The sequence below is a fragment of the Sylvia atricapilla genome, chromosome 6 (genome assembly GCF_009819655.1).
Source record: "Sylvia atricapilla isolate bSylAtr1 chromosome 6, bSylAtr1.pri, whole genome shotgun sequence".
In the NCBI taxonomy this organism is placed as follows: Eukaryota; Metazoa; Chordata; class Aves; order Passeriformes; family Sylviidae; genus Sylvia; species Sylvia atricapilla.
Genome location: NC_089145.1, coordinates 7,325,039 through 7,347,840, shown reverse-complemented (window position 1 = coordinate 7,347,840; position 22,802 = coordinate 7,325,039). Strand labels below are relative to the sequence as shown.

Sequence of the window (22,802 nt, the reverse complement as noted above, 5' to 3'; positions counted from 1 at the left end):
TGTCATTAAATGACTTTTAAATAATAATGTCTCTAAATAATAATGTATTTAAAAGACAATGTAAGGCAGCAGATTTGACACTGTAACTACAGAATTTCATTCAGATTGAATGCAAGTATTTTTTATGCAGTATTCTACTATTTTTTTTTTTTTTAATCAAGCCTCAGCTGAAACTGCTTGGTCAATATTTTTTTTGTTGTTGTTTCTTTTATTGTATATTTAAAATGAATTGCATAAAGAAACAAAGAAAGACAGATGGACAATCCTGCTGAGTCCCAGCACCTGTCCACAAGCCCAGGCTTCCATCCATCTGTGTTGATCCAAACAGAGGATCCATATCCAGATAAGTGCTTGAAAATCACTTCAGCAAGAATTCAGGCTGAATTCAGTCTACTATTGGTTTGAATACTGGCTTTTCTTCAAAGAAACACAGACCATAGATGGATGTATGCAAAACCCTATATAGCTATTAAATTACACTTAAGTGAGAGGAAAGGATTAATTAAGTGACTTAATTAATGAGAAGTCAGAGAGAAAATCTAACTTAATGGTATGGGAAGAATTTCAGCTTAAATATTTTAGATGCATCTGAACTATTAGTACAAGATAATCACTGTGTTAAAAACTAACAAAAAAAAAAAGTTTAACTAAAAAGCCACAATGAAAAATAGACAGAAATTGTACAGTCCAAGTTAGAATTGCATGGAAATCCTTCACAGTAAATCATTTCACATCAGATTTTCAAAACCATGAACCCTACTGAGAGCTGTTGGATGTCAACTGGGACAGGCTCTCAATAACATCTAAAAAAGTCAGCTATCAAAAAATGACTGCAATATTTTCAGTCCCTAATTTAATATGAAACAAAGATTTTACTAACACAAAAATTGTTAATTCCTGAGTTCAGTCAAGAACCAGTAATCTTACCAAATAGAAAACAAAATGAGGGCCCACTGGGAATGGAAGGTGTAAAAATTAATGCAGATGAAGTGGGGCTTAAGCAATTTTTTGTTGTTTTCTTGAGTGAGCAAACATGACAACAGTTCCTTTAAAGCTTTTCAGCAGTTACAGAAAGAAGATGATTATTGGTTAGCATGATTCAAGTGTTAAATGCCTGGGAAATTCAGAGTTCATACATGATTTTTAGCAGTTCTTGAGAACTAAACAAGTACAAAACTAAGATTATGAGAGGCTTGATAATATATCTCCAGCAAAACTACTGCTATAATGGGAAATATTCTTATGGATCTCAAAGCATTCTCTATTGCATCTTGCAGTCTTTCAGGCAGACAAAACATAAAATAGTAAGGACATTTTCTGATGGTCTGAGGACCTCAAGAGACACTGAGTAGTGCTTTTCCTGCACTTTGCTTTTAGGAAGAGGAAAACCTTCCAGAAATTACAATATAGGAAGGAAACTGACTTTTTCGGCTCAAGATATAAGAAAAGTCTAAATAAAGCTTCAGGTTCAAATGTAGCTGTACCTCTTTTCTATAATTTTGAGTAGAAAAAGAGGCATAAATTCCATGAGATATCTGCTAGAAGAACTGGAACCTGTCTTAGTGCAAAAAAGTGTCCACCCAGAAATCCACCAGCATATTTAACATCTTCCCATCCCCCAGGAACATTTGTTCAAATTGTTCAAAATACACTTTTCCATCTTAAAGGAGAGTGTTTGATTTTTTATTTTTTGTCCTTGTCTTTATTTGGGTGCTGGGGTGTTTGCTTTTCTTTCTATCTCATTGGAAACCAGTGTTTCCATTACTTACTTCCATTGCACCTAGGAGGTTGGCACTCTCTCCAATGCTTTCTTCTATGTATCTCCTTTCTTCATCTGTGATTGTAGGATGCTTTGCAGGACTCTCATATGAAACCAAAAGCCAAAACATGTACCAGACTATACCAAAGCTCCCTTTGGAATGGAAAGAAAGACTTTAAAAAGAAATGCACAGTAAAGCAGCAAACAAGGAAGAAAAATCTGTGAAGAATTACAACGAATTAAAATGGCAATTGTTGTCAGTGCTCCTTTACTGAGTTCCCTCAATAGAGATAAATCTCCAATAGAGAGTTTGATCTTGTGAATAATACTTGTGCAAAATACATGCAGAACTAGAGCTAAGTGGTCTTTTCTTCCTTTACAGAATGATTTCAGGGGAAGTGAATATTCACTGATCTCAGCGTCAATTTGTACCATGCAATGCAATGAAATAGGTTCAATTTCATTTCACCAAACTGTAAATTAAGGCCCATTGAACTTTAAGATGCTACTGTTTGATTACTGCACTGAATTTTTTACCTGCAGGTTAGAAGACTCTGGCAATTTTTTCAACATAGCAATGCACTTCCTGAGTAGTTTATTAAATTTCTATAATGCTTCCATTTAATTTGCATAAATGCAGAATTAATTGCCTTGAGACATCCTTTTCTGTTTGTGTATGTCAACCCAATTGGTGTGAATAAAGTTATGTAGGTCTTCAGATAAAAATCAGGACAACTTATTCAGGGCAGGTACTCTAAATCTGCAGTTTTATCAGTGTGAGAGATGTTAAAATGAGCAGAGATTCTATAGATCTGCCTAGAAGTTTGCACTGCTTGTGCTAAAAGTGATGAAGCTTTCAACCCGAGCTAGCTTTTCTTATTTAATCATGTTGCTTTCTTACATACTCTTCTCTTTAAATTCTGTTCTTTCATTGTTCTTTTCCCTATTTTTAGCTTAGAAGTCCCACTTCTCTGGGCTTTTTGTCCTCTTAGCAGTAGCTTTTACATTTTTAGAAAGGGTAGAGTAAGGTCAAGCAATACTGGAGTGAAATGAGCAGAAATGCCTACCATACACATAGAACACAGAAGACCACCCAGTATATTGCACTAGAATCCCAGCTAAAGGCATTGCAATGACAGCTCCTGCATAGGAACCTACAAAACAAGACAGGTGGATGAAAAGGGAGGAAAAAATCAGTTTCCAAACACTTGTAGATTACAAATGGAAGGAAGACAAAAAAATACAGAGTTACTTACCACAAAAGGAAGTGGTTGCTAACCTACTTCTTTCTAATGGGGGGGCCCACTTGCTCCAAATACCGTGGCAGGCAGGGTAGGTGACCCCCTGGGGAATGGGTGTGCCACAAGTTAGCTAATGCTGGTCAGTCACTCAGTTAATTGTCTTTGCATGAGTCTTTATTTTTAATTGCTATAAACAAGAGGTTGAGAATGCTTTGCACTTTCACAGCAAAATCTCAGCACAGCCACAGAAAAACGTCAATATCTATTCAAGTTGAAATGGGTTTTGTATGTCACCCCCAAATCATTAAAGAGACCGTATGAAACAAATATCAAACATGCTCCCCCTTCCAGGAAAGAATTGCAAATAATTAAAGAGTAAGAGTATTAGTGCACCAGAGTCAAAGGAAGGATGAAAACACAGACCCTCTGAAGTCTTTCTAATGCAGGATGGATTTATCCAACCCTTTTTTTTTTTGACCTAACATTTAAAGTATAACTTAGGAAACACAGATTAAATTGCCACTGCTGTAAAACTAGAAAATAAGATCTATAACCACTTAGAAATATACTTTTAAGAGAAGTTTTTCACTCTGTCTTTAATGAACCTTCTTGAGCATGTAAAGCAAGTAGTTGAATGATATTATTTGACTTGATCTTAAGCCAGCTAATTTTAGGTCTCTCTTCAAAACTGACCTTTAATTTAGCAACAGAAATACTAAACCTGCAGTGTTGAAATGTTAAAAGATGTTACATGAAATGCATGGTAATTGTACACAAATTCCTGATTAAAAATTATGGAATATGCACATACACCATATGTATGCATTGTATAGGTTATATAGATTCACTTAGCTCCTAATCTGATATTTTGTTTCCTCTGCAAAAAGTAGAAAAACTAATAACATATTGCAATTACTGACTATTTCTCAAATATTGAGAGGATGAGCCTCAATATGCAGAAAATTGCAAAATCACTACTTCTGTTTTGAAAGAAGATTCTGTAACCAGTTTCCTGCTCATTTCAGTATTCTACAAATTTAAAAAAATATGTATAAAGATATAATCATAAGATTGGAATTTTTTATCATAAACCTTCTTCAAACATCTTGTTTGGAACTTTTTGCATTCATAATTCCTTTGAAGAGTATTGAAGAAATGTGTGAGTCCACAATAGCTAGTTTATTGTGTAATTAATTACCCACTTGCTTCTCTTCCTTTCATCTTTGCAGTGAAACACACCTCTGTGCATGCAGCTCACTTGCCAGGAATGGATCCAGATTTATACGTATTATAAAGTATATATGCATATATACTTTAAGAAATTGGTTGACAGTCACCTAAATTCCAGGCACTTCCTTCATCCCTTTTTTTTATTATTTTTTAGTTCTTTTAATACAATAAAGTACACTAGTTAAAAGCAATTCATGCAACAAAAGTTTTGTGGCACTCAGGAGCAAAGAACCAGCTAAGGATCAGGGAAGGGAAGGGAAGGGAAGGGAAGGGAAGGGAAGGGAAGGGAAGGGAAGGGAAGGGAAGGGAAGGGAAGGGAAGGGAAGGGAAGGGAAGGGAAGGGAAGGGAAGGGAAGGGAAGGGAAGGGAAGGGAAGGGAAGGGAAGGGAAGGGAAGGGAAGGGAAGGGAAGGGAAGGGAAGGGAAGGGAAGGGAAGGGAAGGGAAGGGAAGGGAAGGGAAGGGAAGGGAAGGGAAGGGAAGGGAAGGGAAGGGAAGGGAAGGGACAATTATTTTTTTCCTCTCTTAAATTATGGTAAAACTCTCATTCATTCCAACAAAAACATGGCATGGTCAGGACTTAAGATACAACCTTAAGCTTTTATTATATATTCACCCTGTGATACTGACCAGGAAGTAACTGTTGAGAATTAGACCAGTGTAAACCTCATGCAGTACAGGAGTTCAGTGAAACATCAGTGCTAAATGCATATCCCACTGGCTTCTCAGCCAGTGGGTACTTTGCTGTGAAATTTTATAGCTGAAGGAAAATCAAAGAGCTATAATTTGAACATTGAAATCCTTTATACTCGAAATCAGTAATAAATTTAAAACCATGTCTACCTTCCTTCCAAAGCTGCAACTGCTAGTTTATATCTAACAAACATCTATCACATTTACTAGTTATTTTATAATTTTTCCATACCTCTACAAGGCCCTGCAGGATCCTAACGAAGATGACACATCCGTAGTGCACCCTGGCTGCAGATGGTATTAGCATGTTGAGGGAAGATGTCAGCAGTATAGCAGCACCAAATACTCTGCAAAGGTGGGGGAAAAGGGAAAGTAAGTGACTCCAGTGTTGTTCCAATTGACTTGTTCTACATCTACTGATGCAGCAAAATATATGTTCCCTATGTGTGTTCCTTGTATGGGGAATATACTGACTGGAGTGGGTAAGTGTCTACTTCTATCTAATGTATTCATCTGTCTGGTAAGTCCCAGACCAAACACGGATGTATTTATCTATTTAGGCTAATATACTGAGGAAATATTCTTATGCAATCACAAGTATAGATATTACTTTCCCTATAAACGCCCACTTCAATTTTCACAGTAATTTCAGCTGAATCAGATTGAATCCTCCACCCTGTGGAAACAAAATTAGGAACAGTCTCCAAATGGTTTGCTAAGACAGACAGTCAGTAAGTTTCTCATGTGCTTTAATTGTAAGAAAGTGATACCATGCATTCACTCCTTATAAAGCAGAAGAGAATCCACTTTCACACAGGCCAAAAGCATCAGGAAAAATTTTAGAGCTGGGATTTTCTTAGGCACAAGAGTTAATCAATCTGGAAACATATCTGTAGAAAACAGATCATCCTTACTCCTGGTTTTTTCAGATGCTACTCACTGAAAACTGCTCGTTTTGGTTCCACAACATCCTAACTTCAAATAAAGCACATTACAAAGTCTAAATAAATTCATGAAGTGGTGATGCATTTTCAATTCCACTGGTTTTTATTTGATTCAATTAACATCCATCTCTTGTAGGAGAAAACCTTTTCTCCAGCATGAATGTGTCTTTTTTTAAATAAAGCTATATAATGCAAATATAAATCTGATGACATATGACATCACAGTATCTGATGTGGAACTGATTTGACAGAAACCTTTGACCTTCACTTGTGTTCTTGAGAAGCTGGTACAGTGCCATAAGTCAGTGAGGAACAGACCTTGGGCTAAAGAAGCGGGATGAAAATTCTCCTCAAAGACACAGTATTCCACATTCTGTATTTTGAATCACAGTCTGAAACAAGCCTTCAAATAGCAAACTGAGTATATGCCACTTCTGTTTGACACATATTAAAGGGCATAGTAAGGAAGCTTTGCTAAAGAGCTCTTAATCTTGTCTCTTCATTGTGTTCCCTTTGATCTCCATCCAAAGTTAAACAACATTTAGCTCTGTACAGCACATTTCTGGCTTTCCTTGTCAGCATGTTCCGTGCATTTGCTGGGAGTGACTGGGCACGTGATTGTGTTGCACTGTGAAGACTATTTTGACCTAAATTTTCTTCTACTTTTGATTTCTTTATCTCTAAGTTTCTACTCCAAAACTACATGCACTTCATTTCCTTAGAATTTAATACCTCCCTATGATCACATAAACTCCCATGGTGTCTTGTCCTGTTAAAATCACATGAAGATTGAATATTTAAAAAATGCCATCTCTTTATAAGGATGAGATTCACAAAATTGTTGCAGTAGCAGACTGTTTCTTCAAGGAAATTTACTCTTGTTTTTAAATCCTGTATCTGAGATCAGCTTCTATTTGCACACAACTGAAAGCTGTGTTTCCCAGAATGGCCTCTGTTCTCACATTTACTAAAGAGAAGCTCTTTCCTTGAGTCTGTTCCTTCTAGAAGACAAAGGAAAATGCAGCTGAAGGAATGATCAGAGACATGCCTCTTCCAGATTAAAATCTTGCCTATATTTAGACACAGGAGTACTGGTGAATATTCAGTTTCATCAGGGTGCAGCTGATGAAATAATTCTGTGGTGTCACTTGTGAATCAATTCCTTTTCTGAACTATGCTTTATAAGAACGATTTCCTACCTCTCCCCAAAAACCTAAGGATTTAAAAGTAGAATAAGTTAGAGTTAAATTAAGATTCTGGCAAGAAATGGTGTTTTAAATTCTTTTTGTGAATGCCTATGAAAGTGATGTCATGCATGGCTACTTTAGTAGGTCCATTTCCTCTATAGCTCTTAATCAAGAGCACATAAATCTCCCTGTATTTGCATTGCATCTCTCAGCGCACAATCATAAATATAATAAATATTTCTCCTTTGTGCTCTTTAATCTTCTTACATTTATTTCCATGAATACTAAATTCTACCTAACAAAATATTGTGATATAGTTTTTTGTAAATCTTACTGGTTTATTGCTTTAAATATCTCACTTAGCCATAGTTACTATTATTCAGATCAACTGAAAATGATTTTGACCAACAGTCAATCAAAATGCAGCCCACATTTGAAAATATTTAATTGGGAAATGGAACAAATCGGATTGTTCCTAGGGCATTTCTAAACTATTTTGATGACTCACACATCAAACCCTAAAATTGCATAATCCTGTTTTTTTCCTTCTTACGTTTTTTTTCCTGTCCACTAAGCTAGTGATTTATGATCCTTTATGTTTAATTTCTGCATCTTGTTAAATTTTTCTGCAATATTAACTCCAGCAGTCGGTTAGAAAGCTTAGATTCCTTATGCTATGGCAAACTGGATGTGTGTGTGGTTCCACTCTTGCATGCACTGATGGTTAATGTCCATTCTCAGACAGACACAGTTCCCTGCAAAACAGTTTCCAGCTTGTTTGGGAGTGTTTGCTGCTCTCTACAGCACATCGCATTTTTATACAAGCAGCTGTTTGTCCTCTTGGTTTTCTGAGATGACGTTGGATGGAGAGGTGTGGCCCTTGTTGGACACACAGATTTAAAGCTGCTCTGCCCTGTTGTACCTTTCCTCAGTTGTGTTTCCACAGCTGGGCTCTCCAAGTGAGCCAAGCCTTACTGCAGGGTGTCCCTCGGGCTGCCCTCAGCCTAGGCAACCCATGTGGCTGCACTTTTATCCTTGAAAACCCATTTCACTCTGGGCTCACTCCAAACCCCACAAAATGTTTTAATGCCATGGCACAAATTAAGAGCTTTAAAAGACTGAAGGTGAACTCTGGGAAAACTGTGTTATATCACAGAGATAAAGCAGGTGAGATCAGTGACACTGCCATAATTTCTGGCCCTGGCATAAGGACAGAATTAAAACGTCATGACGTGTCTTCAGCAGCCCCAACACTTGGAAAAAAATTCCTGTCTGATTCAAAATCAGCAACTGTGCAACTATATCTGAAAGAAAATAACCGTAGAAGACAATAAATCCAGTGGTAGTATGTCAGAGAGAGGGGGAAACCCCCATAAATTCTGGCCCTCATAAGTGACCAGAAGCAGTCCTGAAACAAAAAATTATGCTTTACTTATCTATTTCTATTTCTAGACTGAGCAGACTCAGTCCCAAAACTCAGAATCTAACATTGATCTTCAGTGTTCTGCTGACACTGGCCTCAAAGGTCATGAACTGTGACTAAATCCTCCTCTAATATAAGTAGTAATAATAGCAAAATCATATTTGAATGTGGGACATTTGGGATGGGAGAAGAGAGAGAAAATTACTTTGACAGCTTGGGAGATGTGCTTAGAATGGAATGAGGTTGCAGGGGGAATTAAGCTGTTTGGGTTTCAAGCCAATTTTTCTCTTTTGGACAAAAGAAAAATAAACGTATTTATTCTCATCTCTGGATTTCTAATCTCTGCATCTGAGCAGCAGCACTATTGTCATCTGCCTTTGTCAGGCAATTCCCAGTACATGAGCATTCTGCAGCGTGTTACAGATATTGTTACTCAGCTGGAAGCAGTGTCAGCTCAAAAAGTGAGCTGAGCACAGAGCACTTCAAATGCTGAGTGCCAGATGGATGATATATCGAGTTACATATAGGATATCTGAAAGTAAGGGGTCCTGGTTAGAGAAATCTTTTTACCCCAGTGATTGGGAATGAGAATTGCTGCAAAGAATTCATAAAACTAAAGACCCTTTTAGATGCATATGTGGTGGAATCAGTTCCTCATCTGAGTCCCCAGTATTTTTATTTATGCCAATTTTTAATATATTTGACAATTTCCACATTCACTGATGTCTCTATTCTCTGAATAAGTAAAGTCACCTTGAAAAAAAAGAAGCTAATAGATACTAAATGTGTCTTTTCTAAAGCATATGAAGTACCTGAGCTAAATTTGTGCCTTAAAAAAAATGAAAAGTAACTCTGTATGTTTAGAACTGATTTTTTAATATGTATTTAAACAAGAAAATGCTGTCATTTTAAGAGCTGTAAATATATATGCTGTATTAGTGAATTATTAACAAAATTTTATTAAAATTCAAAATATTAAAGAACAGTAAGTCTTGGTCACTTACAACTACAAAACACCACTGCATGTGTTTTAACAGATCTGCATTGAAAAATATGAAAGTATTGAAAGTATTCAACAGCTTCCATAGAAAATTAATTCAAGACTGTGACGGAATTGTTTTTCCCTCCAAAGTGCCACTGGTCATCGTTTCATGGAAGATCTATCTACTGAATAGGAAAGTTTGATTATTTTTTTAGTTTTTCAGGGAATCATAGGGTGTGTGTGGGTGTGTGTGAAAGCACTTTGCACCATTAAAATAAATTAAATTCAAAATATTATAAACTAGTTTCTTCTGACTGTAAACAGGAACTTATGGAAAATGTAAAAACCCATGTTCTTTTCTGAAAAACCTCTGCATCTGACAATTTTACATGAATATTGATCATATTCTAGAGAACATTATATTCATTGGATCAAGTATGTGTATTGATCAAATACTTGATTTGTAAACAGTGATAATATATTTTCTCTAGTCATAGTTAGAAATGTATTAGGTAAGAGTAGAAAATGAAGATGATTGAAATCATCAGCTTTCTTGTGAAGTTTTCCCAACCTAGTTTAAAGATTTGATGAAAAAAATCTGCCATTATAAAATAAATTAAATGTATTTGGATTAAAGTTGGTGAGCTGGTTTGCCATTTTCCTTACAGAAATCACATGAAATATGTTGAACAAAGAATTATTTTACGAAATATGAAGAAAAACTTAAGCTGGGCTTTGACTCTGCTTTTCTTTCTTGAGCAGTGCTTGTTTGGGAGAGTCCTAGTGCAGCAGCAGCTCTGAGCAGCAGAACATGTATCACATAATGTGACTTTTTAGACTATTCTGTCAGCTCAAGATTTCTAAAATGTGTTCTTTACCTTACCTATTGTCTTTCATCCATGGAACACCTTCTCCTCTAAAGGGCAGCAACACAACTAAACATGCTTATACTACATTTTTATACAACCCACAGAATATTCTGTCTGAGAGGAGCTGCAATGCTCAATGCTGTATTCAATGCTTCATTTTTTCCCTGTAAAACATAATGTCTAGAAAGAAGTGAGACAGGAGCTAGCTGCAGTGTCTATGGGCTTATAGCAGCTTTTCAGAATCTTTTCTTCTGCAAAAGTTGTGCAGCTTTTCAGAATCTTCTCTTCTTCAATGACAGTTTGTGATCAACCTTTTAACTTTGTGATCAACCTTTTCTTTGAATATATAGAAACTCCTATATATTAGAAGTTAGCTGACTTTTATAGCTGACTATATATTAGGGATTAGCTGACAACATTTCCCTCCTTACAAAGTGTATCTCTACCCATATCAGGTGTGATGAGGGCCTTCTAAGACTTTGATACAGAACACGTAAATTCTGATGATCTGAATTTGCTGTGGTTTTATCTGCCAGGTTGGAGGATTAAAAAAAAAAATCCCAAGATATTCATGAGACTTCTAGCAAAACAGATGATCCAAGGGGCTGGATCAAGCGTTGGTGTGAAATGCCATGCAGAGATAAAGTCGATGTGTATCAGCAACCCAAAGTCCTTCAGCTTTCTGCCTTCTTCAAACCCCACTGGTGCCACTGACTCATACCAACACCACAAAAAATTTTCAGGCTGTGCCTTCTATTGCTTGTTTGCTGACCTGTTTTTGGATATGTCAATGTGTATTTTGTAAAAACTTGGATGCTGTTGGATGACAGCGCCACTGGAATTGATGCTGAATGTAAAAGAACCCTGGGCCATTAAATGCAAATTGTTGTTCTTACAACAGCAATTGCATTACATTATCCTTTCATAAGCAGATCAGGTTCCATCTGAGAAGTTACAAGCATTTGCCCTACTTAGTAGTAGCTTTTCCTTTCCAACTTTTCTACTTCATATATCCAGTACATGTCTTCTGCCTATGCTGTTTTATTTTCATGGTTTTAGTCTGTTCAGTTTTCCACAACTGAAAACCTATCTTCTTCCTTTTGTGCCACTAAGCATATCAGGTCCTATACACCTTTTCTGCTTTTTTTCCTTCATTCATTTGCTCACTGTACCAATCCTCTCTCTTTCCTGTCTGAATTCAGCTGGGGAATCTCTGAACCTGCGGTTTCGTTTTACAACTCATTATATCTATATATGTCTAGATAAAGCTCTGACTCATTCCTTCTAGCTCATTAGCTTTGGGACAGCTTGCTCTTTAAATATGTAATCTGCTGGATAATGTTTCAAACCAGGATTGTCTCATTCAAGTCACCTTACCAACATGCAGGGCTTAGGCTGTTGTTCAACTGCTGATTTAGAGATATATAACACACTTGTCAAAGGAATCATCTGCAGGTTTAATTTTAAAATGTTTTGTGGAGTTGTTTGGGAGGATAACTAACATGTGTTAGACCCAAAAGCTGGGCATCTATACTGCTTTTTGGAGGGTTTTCTGATACATGGGCCACATATATCAGAAAGTTACAGGTGATTGTATCAGGACTGCTCAGAGCACAGGCAGATTCCTTCTTAGCAAAGTGGCAGTGACATTTGTGGCTTTATGCAACCAACCTAGATAATACTTTATTGCATCAAACCCCTTGTGCAAACTGTTTTGGGGTGAAGTAACAAAGAAAGTAGAGGTGATTAAGGATTCCTATTGCATAGAGTGCCTGCAGTTAATGGTCAGAAACATCCCTGGGTTTTGTTTCAGAGACTGTTTTACTTACTAGATACCACTGCTAATGCAGTAAGAATTTGTGGAAACTCAGGACTAGAAGAGAACTGGGAGCAAAAAGTTATTTGACAGCATTGACATATCTGGATGATATAATCCTTACAAATAAGAAGTTTCTTTTTCAACTTGTTCTGAAAGGGGTGCCATGACACAGGGGTTTGAATTGGGTGATCTTTAAGGTCTCTTCCAACCCAAACTGTCCTAGGATTCTCTGAAAGTACCTGGTGTAATTTTATGTAAAATGTGTAATGAATTTTATACAGATAAGGATTTCAAAGGATCTTCATCAATGCAGGATGGAATGCAAAAATAAGCCCAAATTTCAAACATAACCATACTCTTCTAGTTGTATCTCAACAAGGAGGACTAAGCCCTGAAATTTTTATATTTAGTTCTGAAAAAATTAGTCGAGGATAAATTTGGTTCTCGGCATTTTGTGTCTCAAGGATTACTTCCCTTCTGTATTCAATTAGTTCCAGAATTCCACGTTTGCCAATGTGGTGTTATACAGCTGCTTCTCAGTACCAGAGAAAATAACATTTTAGCCTACAACACTCTTGCCTGAGGTGCCTTGAGAGATAAAAGTTAAAACCATTAATGATGGCTCACCTGCTTCCAGTGTACCTAAATATAAACTGTGCTCTTACTGACTCTGAAAAGATTATTTTTGCTTGATAATAGTGTGATTTGTTTTTGTCATTTTTTTCAGCTGTTCCCCATGCACTTTCAGCTGTTCCTCATATTCACCTCCTTGACTGCAAACTGTGAGTAGCCACTCATTTGGAAGACTTACACTAGCTGTATTGATTTTTTTTTTAATTGTATACCTACCATGCCTCTTGTTCATTTCCTTTGTAACCTAAATACTCCCGATAATATTTGTCTTAGTCTAGTTTTCTTTTTTCAGTCTGCAATCATGCTGCAAACCTTTCTTGGGATAACTTTTGCTTGTGTTTATGTATTTCAAATTAGCTAAGTAGAACTGAAGCCATTATGAGGAGACACTGCTTAGCTGTTCTGTGGCAGATAGAGTCATTTTGACTTTTGTCTAGTACAGGACATTTTCACAACGACTCTGTTGACCCCTCTACTAGAAACATATCCCTGTGAAATGTTTGCTCTGACAAATCATGTTTTCCTAAATGATAGACAGAATGTAGTGGCTTTCTCTGAATTTGGCCCTTAATTTGCATAGAACAGCACAGAGCTAACAACACTGGGATTATGCCATGAATATTGGAATGGTAGAAGAACTCAGCTGCCCCCAAAAACAGAAAGAATAATCTACCTTTGCCACCAGAGATGAACACTTATTCCCAAGCACCAGTCCTAGGTTGGACACATTTCACAGGAGAATCGCTTAAAACCAAACCTCTTTAAAAAGAGTCTGTGGCCAGAAGCCATAGTGTAACAGCTTTATTTGGCTTTCTTAAATCAAGATAAAACAGGTTATTCTTATTCATATGTGTATATGGGAGGAGGGGGATGTGTCTCTGTGCTCTTCCTACTAAATCCTATTATAAGCCCTTCATGAAGCATTAATATGTAAAAGTCGACCTCCCGCCATCTAATCTAGTATAATAAGGGCTTGGATACATTATTAATTTTTGTCACACATCTGAGGCCCCCTTTTATCAAGCAAAACCCCCAGCTAAATCCCTTGTTGCATCATTAAATTGTGAAAACAGCTTCATCATTCCTGACAGAAAAATGGAAGGACCCTGAACCATATGGCAGAGGGAGCAGCAGTACCAGCTACCAGTTTCCCCAGTCCCCTTCTTGCACAGACTGGTACTTCAAAGACCCTGCAATGCAGTCGGGTGGCAAAATCATCTTGGAGGGGTTTTTTGTGCCATATTGGCTTCTTTGCCTGGGAACAGATGAGCCCCACACCAGTGCCAGGGATCAGAGACCAGTTCAATCTGCAGGATTTTGGACCGAATGTGAAAGGTGGGGTTGGCAAACGCAGCTCTGGGGGGTTTCCCTCACAATGCAAGGTCAGCTTAAGTCCTCAGAAGTTCAGGATTTGGCACTTGTTTAATCATCCACTAATCCCCTACTCATGCTGTGAATTAATCATTGTTTGCAAATCAGAAAACACACAATACACCTACCTGCTAAAAGAATTGAACACTCTCCCTTTTTAAAATAGAGAAATTAAAGATGTGAACTTCTGGGATACCTTTCTTACTTTTATTTCTAAACCAGTACTTTACCTTAAATTTTTATACTTGTTGTCATTAAGGCTGAGTTAGAGAGATTCTGATTTCACTGACATGCTAATGACAGTTTCAGTGAAAATCTGTGAGACTCTGAGACAAGATTCACTGACAGTTGTCTGAAATATCACTCATTTTATTCATACAAATAATCCTATCAGATTACTTGCTGGGGAGAAGGATTTATCCTTTAATAACAAGAAGATTGGCACTTGAGAAACAAAGATTAATTTGAAGTGAAAAGTTAATTTGTATAATTTCATTCAGATTAGAATGACAATGATTAAGAGTTCAGCATAGATGAGAGATAATTGCATTGTAGAGAAATGTAGTATAGTCATGTAGTTACATTTTTTTATGTGAACAGAGCCAGGATTTGAGCTTTGACAGATAATAGGAAATATATGTCATTACCAAAGGTGATTTTAATTTCTTAAAAAATGGCAGTCTATTCTACCCTGTGTGTCTCTTTGTGTCAGAAGGTTCTAATGTTTGAGTATACACAAATGAGCTAAAATGGCCACTCTGCTTTATAAAAAAATGTCTGTGATTGTTGTAGACCTACTTTTGAAAAAATCCTTGGCACATACAGTCAAAACTGGCATTTCTATTTTAAATATACAGCCACATTGGGAATTGATTCTCTATGGTGTAATCTAACAATGCCCTATTCATTTCAAAGAATCTTTCCTGATTTACAGTAAATGTTTAAACAGCTCACTTAGGAAACCAGTGAGGAAATACTGCCAAAGCATTTTAGCAATGCTTTTGGTAGGGCAAGGGGTTTCCAACCCTTGATTTCCAACATAAAGATTTCCAACATAAAGAATATTTAAAGGGTGTATCAGAAGTTTAAAATATCATGATATTCAAATTATCTTGAGATGAGGTGACAAAACCAAATACGGTTTCACACCTTTCCATATGTGTGTGACAGCACAGCAGGTGGTTTATTCACAGACAGCTGCAGTAGCATGAATGTGAAATAGGGAATATTCATTTGAATTAAAATATTACATTTCTAGATTAAAAACAAAAAATGTGCTTACTTATAGGATCATGTAGCCTGAAACTCGCTATGGTAAGACCCCTTAACACTTGATTATCTCTTATATTTTGTTTAATTATCCCTCTACTGCAAACATTTCTCAATAGCTAAATATAACTTCCATCATAGACATTTAAAACCCAATGAAAAAACCTTTCACATAATTTCTCTGGTTGGACCAGTGGTGGGTAGTCATTAATGTTACTATTTTAGCTTTTTTTTTGTTTGCATGGCTGCAAACTGAGTTGCTGATTCTTGTCATCTCTTTCCAGAGGACTAAAGCATACACTTGTACCAAGCAATTTTTTCAGTGGAATTACATGCATGCTTACAATCAGATTATCTCCTAATAATCTTTTTATATACATGTAACCTGAATACGTAGCTCTTGCTGATTCTTTCACTAGGCATCACTTTATACTGTCATTTTTGAGGCAATTAAAGATCTCTAAAATAATCTCCAATTTTTCAACACTAACATTATTGTGTCCAAATTACCCACAAAAATCTGAGGTCAACATCGTTGACTTAAATACACTCATTGCACTAAATAAAGAAAAATAAACGTTCTAGGATTACACTGATTACTTTAGTAGAGCATCAGGCTGGAAGCTTGTGATGTGTTTCTGGTCCCACATGGCTTAAGATCCCACCCAGTGAGACTGCTTTTTGGAGTGTTACCCTGATGTTACCTTGCACTCAAGTGTGATATATTGAAAAGAATTCAGTCAACCAAAAGTTTAATGCATCATCTGATCCACTGGATCTTTTTGTGCCCACAAGTTTATCAGGGTTTATACATATTCCCCAAATGACTGATGAAATGTGAAGACCTCAGCAGTATCATAATGGTGTCTGAATCTTTGAAAGGTTCATAAATCCATCCAGTCTCCCAACGTGATAAATATCACTAATCCAGTTACAGTCACTGACTTGGTTGTGGGGAAAAAAAAAAAAAAAAAAAAAAAAAAGGGTTTCATCCCACCACTTGGGGCAAGTACCCAAGTACCCTGGGCTCCCTACAGAATATACAGGCAAAGAGATGCCTGGAAATGACAAAATACACCTGAGGCAAGAAGTGCTCCCACAGGAATGATACCTAACTAGATAAAATACCCCTAGCTTAACTGGAGTAGTCCTCGGGTGCTGTCGGAAATGTAAATGTTTGTGAAGAAGAGAAAAGTCTGATTAGAGCATGACAACTTGTGTGCTTCTACTACTGACTTTTCCTAGCAATGTCCCTGCCATTGTCTTGCAAATCTCTGTAGTTGCATCACTTTACATCTGAATGGGTTCAAATGGCTTTTCTGATGTTGTTTGGGTGAGTGAAGACAGCTTTTGATTCTCTGGGTCAGATTCTGCAGCCTTTACTCAACCAAAATTCCAATTAAACCTGAGGAGTTACAGACTGTGTAGAGATGCAAAAATGATTAAAGGAGGAAGAAAAGGTAAATAGACCTTTAAATGGCACTTAATGGCTATTTGAAAAAGCCTTTTGCATTTCTGAGCCATTATCAGAAAGATGGCACTTGCAAACAGAAAGACAATGGACACCCTAGTTTAAAAATTGCATGTTTTGATTTATTTGTTTTTAAGGGTGTTTTTATTAGTGTTTTCTCAGTTACAGAGCATCTCTCTGTTTGCAAATACTGGCTTCCACTGTAGATCTGTCTAAAAGCTGTTTATCTAAAGGTGACCATTTTTTGCTTTAGCCACGCTCTCTCCTTCCTCTCAGTGTCAAGCACACACAAGCCATCTTGCTCCTCTGGCTAAGCCTCTCTGCCCATCTAAGCCTACCCTTAATGTTGCCCGCTCCTGAGCAGAGTTAAAGGTATATATGGCTGAGGTCAGTATCCATTTTGCACTTAGTGTGGTACTGGTTTGAAGAGTGGCACTAGGACCCTTTGCTGCCTCTGCGAACGATGGAGCCTGTGGCATTAAGCATGGATGTGAAAGCCTCATGTGTCTCGAATGCTCAGTGGATCTAATTAACAGGTAGAATCGCACCCTGGGTGCTTGAAAAAAATCGCCAGACACCATAGAAACGAGTCCTTAAGTCCCCGGACCATCTGCACTTTCTTTTCATTGTGGAAGTCTCATTTAAACATGTTTTTCGACCATTCTAAATTCATTTATGCTTTAATGAAAAATTCCTGCTGACGGTTTTCTTTTTCATTAAAACAAAAATCATAAAAATCTTTAATTCGGTCACGAGGGGGAACAAAAAAAAAAAAAAAACTCTCTCAAGCTTTGATGAAATAATGAATCTTTGGATTTGCCTCTGAATACGTGTTGTTTGGATCTCGTTGCCAACAACCTCCTGAAGTGCCTGGCTAATGGAAAAGGGAACCAACGTGAGACATCCCCAGCAAAAGCAGGGGGTTGCTCGAAGGAGGGTGAAAACAAATGCAGCATCACAGAGGAATTCCCGGATCGCAAGCAGCGGTCCTTCTCCCTCCCTAAGCTGCTGCCTTTGGGCCGGGCTGACTTTGGGGGGCTGCAGGAGCTGTGCGGAGCCCAGCCCCGCTCGGACCCGGGCCCAGCCTGGCCGCTGTTTTAGGCGCAGTTTTACCTGTTGGCTGCCAGCCGGGATGAGATGTACCCTCCGGGGATCTGGGTGATTATGTACCCCCAGAAAAAAGAGCCGTGGATCATGCCAACTGTTTCGGGATCCCAATTAAACTTCGCTTTCTTCAGAAGCAAGGGAGCGGGACAGAAAGAGAGAAAGACAAGAGGAGAGCTGTAATTGTGCCACTTCACAGCTTCCACCCGCGGTGCCAAAGAAGGGGTTCGGGTGCCGGGCTCTGCCTCAGCCCCCCGCGGCAAAAGCTGGCCAGACCAGCAGAGCAAACCCAGTGACAGCCTCAGAGCCCCCAGTGACAGCCTCAGAGCCCCCAGTGACAGCCTCAGAGCCAGCAGCGGCCGTGGCAGCAGAGGGGCAGCGGGGGCCGGCACCTCACAGACACAGCCCGCACTCACCTCTTGCCTCTGCGGGCAGCAAGCCCGGAGCGAGTTGTGGATTTGGGTGTTCAAGGCTCGTCTGCATTTATCATGTCTTTCTCACCACATTTTAGAGCGCTTTAAAACGTCTCTAATCGTTTAAAGCTTTTTTTGGTCAAAGCCAATTCAGCCCGGCGTTTTCAAACATTCCTGCCATACCTGCCCGCCTCCTTTACGGCCAGGTGACAGTCGGTGCCCTCCTTCTCCCATCCCCTACGGGTATTTTAGGAGATAGCTGCGCTTTTCAAGGCTGTGTGGAAAAGGCAGGGCGGGGGGCTAATTGTCCTCACAGCAATACCACAGACTGCGGCTAGGAACCGAAGTGAAAATGTAGAAATAATGGGTAGAAGTTGTTTCTGTGTCAAGAACGGGATTTCCGTCCTTCGAAGGGCAGCGGGCAGGGGGAAGGGAGCGGGGAGCATCGGGGCTCGGGAGGGGGAAATGCCGCGAAACCATCCAGAGCCCGTCCCACCTGTGCTGAGGTGCTTGACTGGGAGTTCTACTGGGAGGATGTGGGATTTACGAGGGAAAGGTTCCCACCTCTTTAATAATTTTTCCTCCTCGGTGTATGGTGCTGTTATTGACCATGTCCACGATGGCCACTCCCAAGTTACATCGGATCCCGAAGGAAATGCAGAATCCCAGTCCGCTCATGATGGCAATGATGTACCTCCGGGGCAGCCCGAAGCAGGTGCAGTCGCACAGCGGGGCTTTCTTTTCGGGCACTTCCATGGGCTTTCCATCTTCGGTCAGCTCGATGGTGTCCCCGGGCTTCTGCCTCTTCTCTAGGACTCTGCCCGACACAAGAAGGGAAAGTCAAGGCCTGGCCGCCTGAAGGCACAACAATTTCGGGGAGCTGGAGGCTTAAATTCATCGCTCCCCTCGCTCCTTTGGCTGGGAGACGGATGTGAGGATTTATTCCTTGCTTCCCATTCACCTTGAACTGCTCCTCAGCAATGACCTGTGGGAGTCACGATTAGTCATCCCCAACTCCCCCCGCCAGCCCTCCGCAGCGGCCCGGGGAGGAGCTCTAGCTGAGGATTGCTCATCTATCATTAAAGACTTCTGCTTAAATATGTAGGACGCATCAAGAAGACATCATCTGTAACCACTGCAGAGGCGCCATGTTGGGCAGCCCAAGAGGCTCAGGCACAGAACCCTGCTCCTGGAGGTTTTATTTCTAATAAAACGCCGAGGGGATGATCTTGGTGTGCGCCTGGCCCTCAGCTCTGGGAACAAAAGAAATGTTCAGAGGAAAAAGACGGCAGGGAGGGAGGAGCGAGGAGGAAGAGGAGGTGGAGAGGGCGATATTGCTATTTATTTTAGATTTGCAAAATGGCTGTCACATGCAGTGAGAGAAAACATGAGCGAGAACTGGCATCCCCGGAGAAGGCTTCCCCAAAGATCTCAGCGCTCAGCTACACGTCGTGAGCGTGTGATCCCTGAGCAGCTTCAACCTTCCCAGAGCAGCTTTAAGCATCATCTCCTTGCCCTCACTCCCTCGGTTTTATTTGGAAATCGTGTCTCCTAGAAAACAATCTAAAGGAATCTGAAGGGAAATGGTTGTTTGCAGCTATTTCCGATCAGTTGAAAAATGCCACTAAACGTGATTTAAAACATTAAAAAAAAAAATCTTTTAAAATGCTCTGTCGATAGCAAGAAAAATCAGGTTTATAGAGCAAGTGTCCCATACTGAATCCTTAAATCTTCTTCTGAAGTCACTGCGATATTTAAAAACCGGAAAAGCTAACCAATTATGTCGTCTTGAGAAGCAAATTCGTGACCATTTGCCGACACTCTGGACTCCACAACCGCTGCCCTCACCTCTGCTGTAGAAGTGTTTTCTCACTCGGAGGAGCATCTCTTTCAGGTTAACTCATCCGGCTGATAGGGCACTAACAATTAGCAGAATAAGGCTTAAAAGGTTATCTGTGTTCTGGAGAAAATACAGGGATTTTCTCCAAAAGCTATCCAGCTGAAATTCTCCTGATTTTTCTTTTCCGGACGTATTATTTCCATGCTTAAAGGTCGCGGCATTAAGAAATGTCTTTAAAGTTGTGAATAAAATAAACCGCTGTGGGTTTATGTTCAAAATTCGTTCGTGTGGATAAAGGGTAGGAGTGTTTTCTCCCTGAATGGGCGTCTTGTCTGGAAATCAATGTGTGAGAGTCAAGAAAATTGTTTGGATTCTAAGAAGAGTAAACAAAGTACTTAATTGCCGTGAGCTGAAAAAGATTAGCAAATCGCGCGTTTGTTAGTCGAGGTGTGAATTCAAACGGAGTTTTGCTGGAAAATATAAATACCGTTTCTCCATTATTCACTGTGTGACTGCAAATAGTAGAGATGATAGTTTTATTTAAATGCTGTGGAGTCTTTAAGAACGAAAAAGAAAAAAAAAAGGTCTATTTCCTTAATTATATTTTAAGCAGTTATTCTGGATTATCCTTTCTTATTAATATTAATTTTCAACAATTGAAAAGGACTTAAATATAACCAAAACGCTGTAGGAAATTAATTGCGTTGTTGATGACTTCAATTTTGCTTTTGGCTTTTCTTAATGGTACTCTTCCTATGAAAATGGAAGCCTTAATTTTGTCTTTATCACTTCACTGATATGTCCCCTTCCCTTAAAATGGCAGCAGAAGTTGTGACTCATGCTGTGGAACAGCCTGGTGTCTGTGCCCAGCATTGCCGCATAGGTATGGAAAAAAGATTTTTACGTGACCTACCCTGGGCAGGCAAATCCGCAGTTCCCTTATAGCTGCAATTCGGGCAAAGCCCCCCCGCAAAAAAACCCAAACAACCAAACGCCACACCAAACTAACAAAACACCCCAAACCAAACATTTTGGAGTGATTTCTGGCTGACGGTACAATCGAAAATTTATTGGAATTTCAGAGACTATTCTCAAATGTTGCGGAGGTCACTGAAGTCACCAGATTGGATGGAGAACGAGGTGTGAACTTTAGTGCATGCACTTTCTAGGTGTGCAAAAATCTGGGCTTATTTTTCCGTGTGCACAAGGCTCGACGGTGATAGAAATGTTCTTTGCACACAGAAATGTACAGGAGTGATGCTTTTGAGTTTAGCAATTGCAGCTGTATATCATTTATAGGACAAGCAGATGCTTCTAAAGGCAGATGGATAAATAATTAAACACATTCCTCCATATGTTTCAGCTTCAGGAGAAAAAAAAAATCGTTCAGATATCAATTATTTATACATCTCCATGTTTACCTTCATGTGACGACGAATTACACAAAGGACAAGGCTAATCAAAACCAGAATATTTTATATATATATATATATATATATATATATTTGTTAAGGGCAGAGGGCAAGATCCTATGAGGGCACTGCAAAATTAAGACGGAACAAAAATACAGGTTGCTCCTCTCTCCTGATTATGATTTCAAGATGGGAAATGGTGGAAGAAAGGTGGGGTAATCTTTTACTACATCTTTACTGACACCATCTACGAGTCAGATAGAGAAGTTACGAGGGTGCCATATTGAGCAGCTTCAGCACTAGTTTCCAGGATCTAGATTATATCCAGCAGAATCTCAACAGCTCCCAACCCTGCCACTGCTAACCTCCCCAAAACTCCGACCTCCTGCAGCAACGGGCGCTTAGGAAAAACGTCCAATTTTTTCTGGGAAGTAGAATCCTAGAAGAGATATCGGTCTTACCTGTAGAGTTGACCAAGCGATTTCCCAGCAAAATTCTTCAATCCCTCCTTGCCAGGAGTCAAAATCCTTTGTTTTACCGACTCCATTCCTGCGGGGATGCTCGCTGGGTAATGCTCTGCTCTGGATACGGCACTGCTACGAGCAACGATGGTTCATATTGGTTTAATCTCTTAACTTTTCGTCCTCATTCAATGGCTATCGGTGCACCTACGGGTAAAAGGAGAAGGAGAGGAAGAGTGCTCGCGCGTGTGTGTGTGTGAGCGAGGTGGAGACGGCGTGCGGAGCGGGGAAGGGGGGGCGAGGGCGAGGGAGCGCGCCTGTGTGCGGCAGCGAGAGGGGCGTCGGAGCGCGCTGCAGGCAGCCCCCGGGGTTCCCGGCAGCGCCGAGTTGCCAGGCACGCTCAGAAACTCTCCTCGGCCTCGCAGGGCTCGGCAGCGGCGGGCGGGGGCAGAGCCATGCCCGGCAGGGAGGGGACGGAGCTCTCGGCGCCGGGAGCGTTCCGAGGCAGGGCCGGCTCTGCGTGTCCGCGGCCGCGGCGGGGGCGGGCTGCGCTCGCCGCCCCGGGCACACGCCGACAAGTCCCCGGAGCCGCCGGCCGAGCCCACGGGCGGAGCGGAGCCGCGGCGTGTCCGCCGCCCCCGCCCTCGCTGCCTCCTGCCCGCGCAGCGCTGCCCCCGGGCGCC

At 39.8% G+C, this 22,802-nt stretch overlaps 1 protein-coding gene across 1 annotated transcript in view; it reads right to left on the bottom strand.

Annotated features, from left to right (window-relative positions):
- The window catches only part of SLC17A6 (solute carrier family 17 member 6), a 29,163-nt gene extending 6,636 nt beyond the window's left edge, over positions 1-22,527 (bottom strand). Inside the window, exons 1-7 of the mRNA XM_066320550.1 lie at positions 22,120-22,527; positions 18,971-19,223; positions 18,003-18,121; positions 5,154-5,268; positions 3,016-3,103; positions 2,827-2,913; positions 1,770-1,912 (exon numbers count right to left, since the gene is read on the bottom strand). Coding sequence (XP_066176647.1) covers positions 1,770-1,912; positions 2,827-2,913; positions 3,016-3,103; positions 5,154-5,268; positions 18,003-18,121; positions 18,971-19,223; positions 22,120-22,205 — 891 coding nt within the window. The 5' untranslated portion in view covers positions 22,206-22,527. The remainder of the gene's footprint in view (positions 1-1,769; positions 1,913-2,826; positions 2,914-3,015; positions 3,104-5,153; positions 5,269-18,002; positions 18,122-18,970; positions 19,224-22,119) is intronic.
- Between the last annotated feature and the right edge of the window lie 275 nt (positions 22,528-22,802).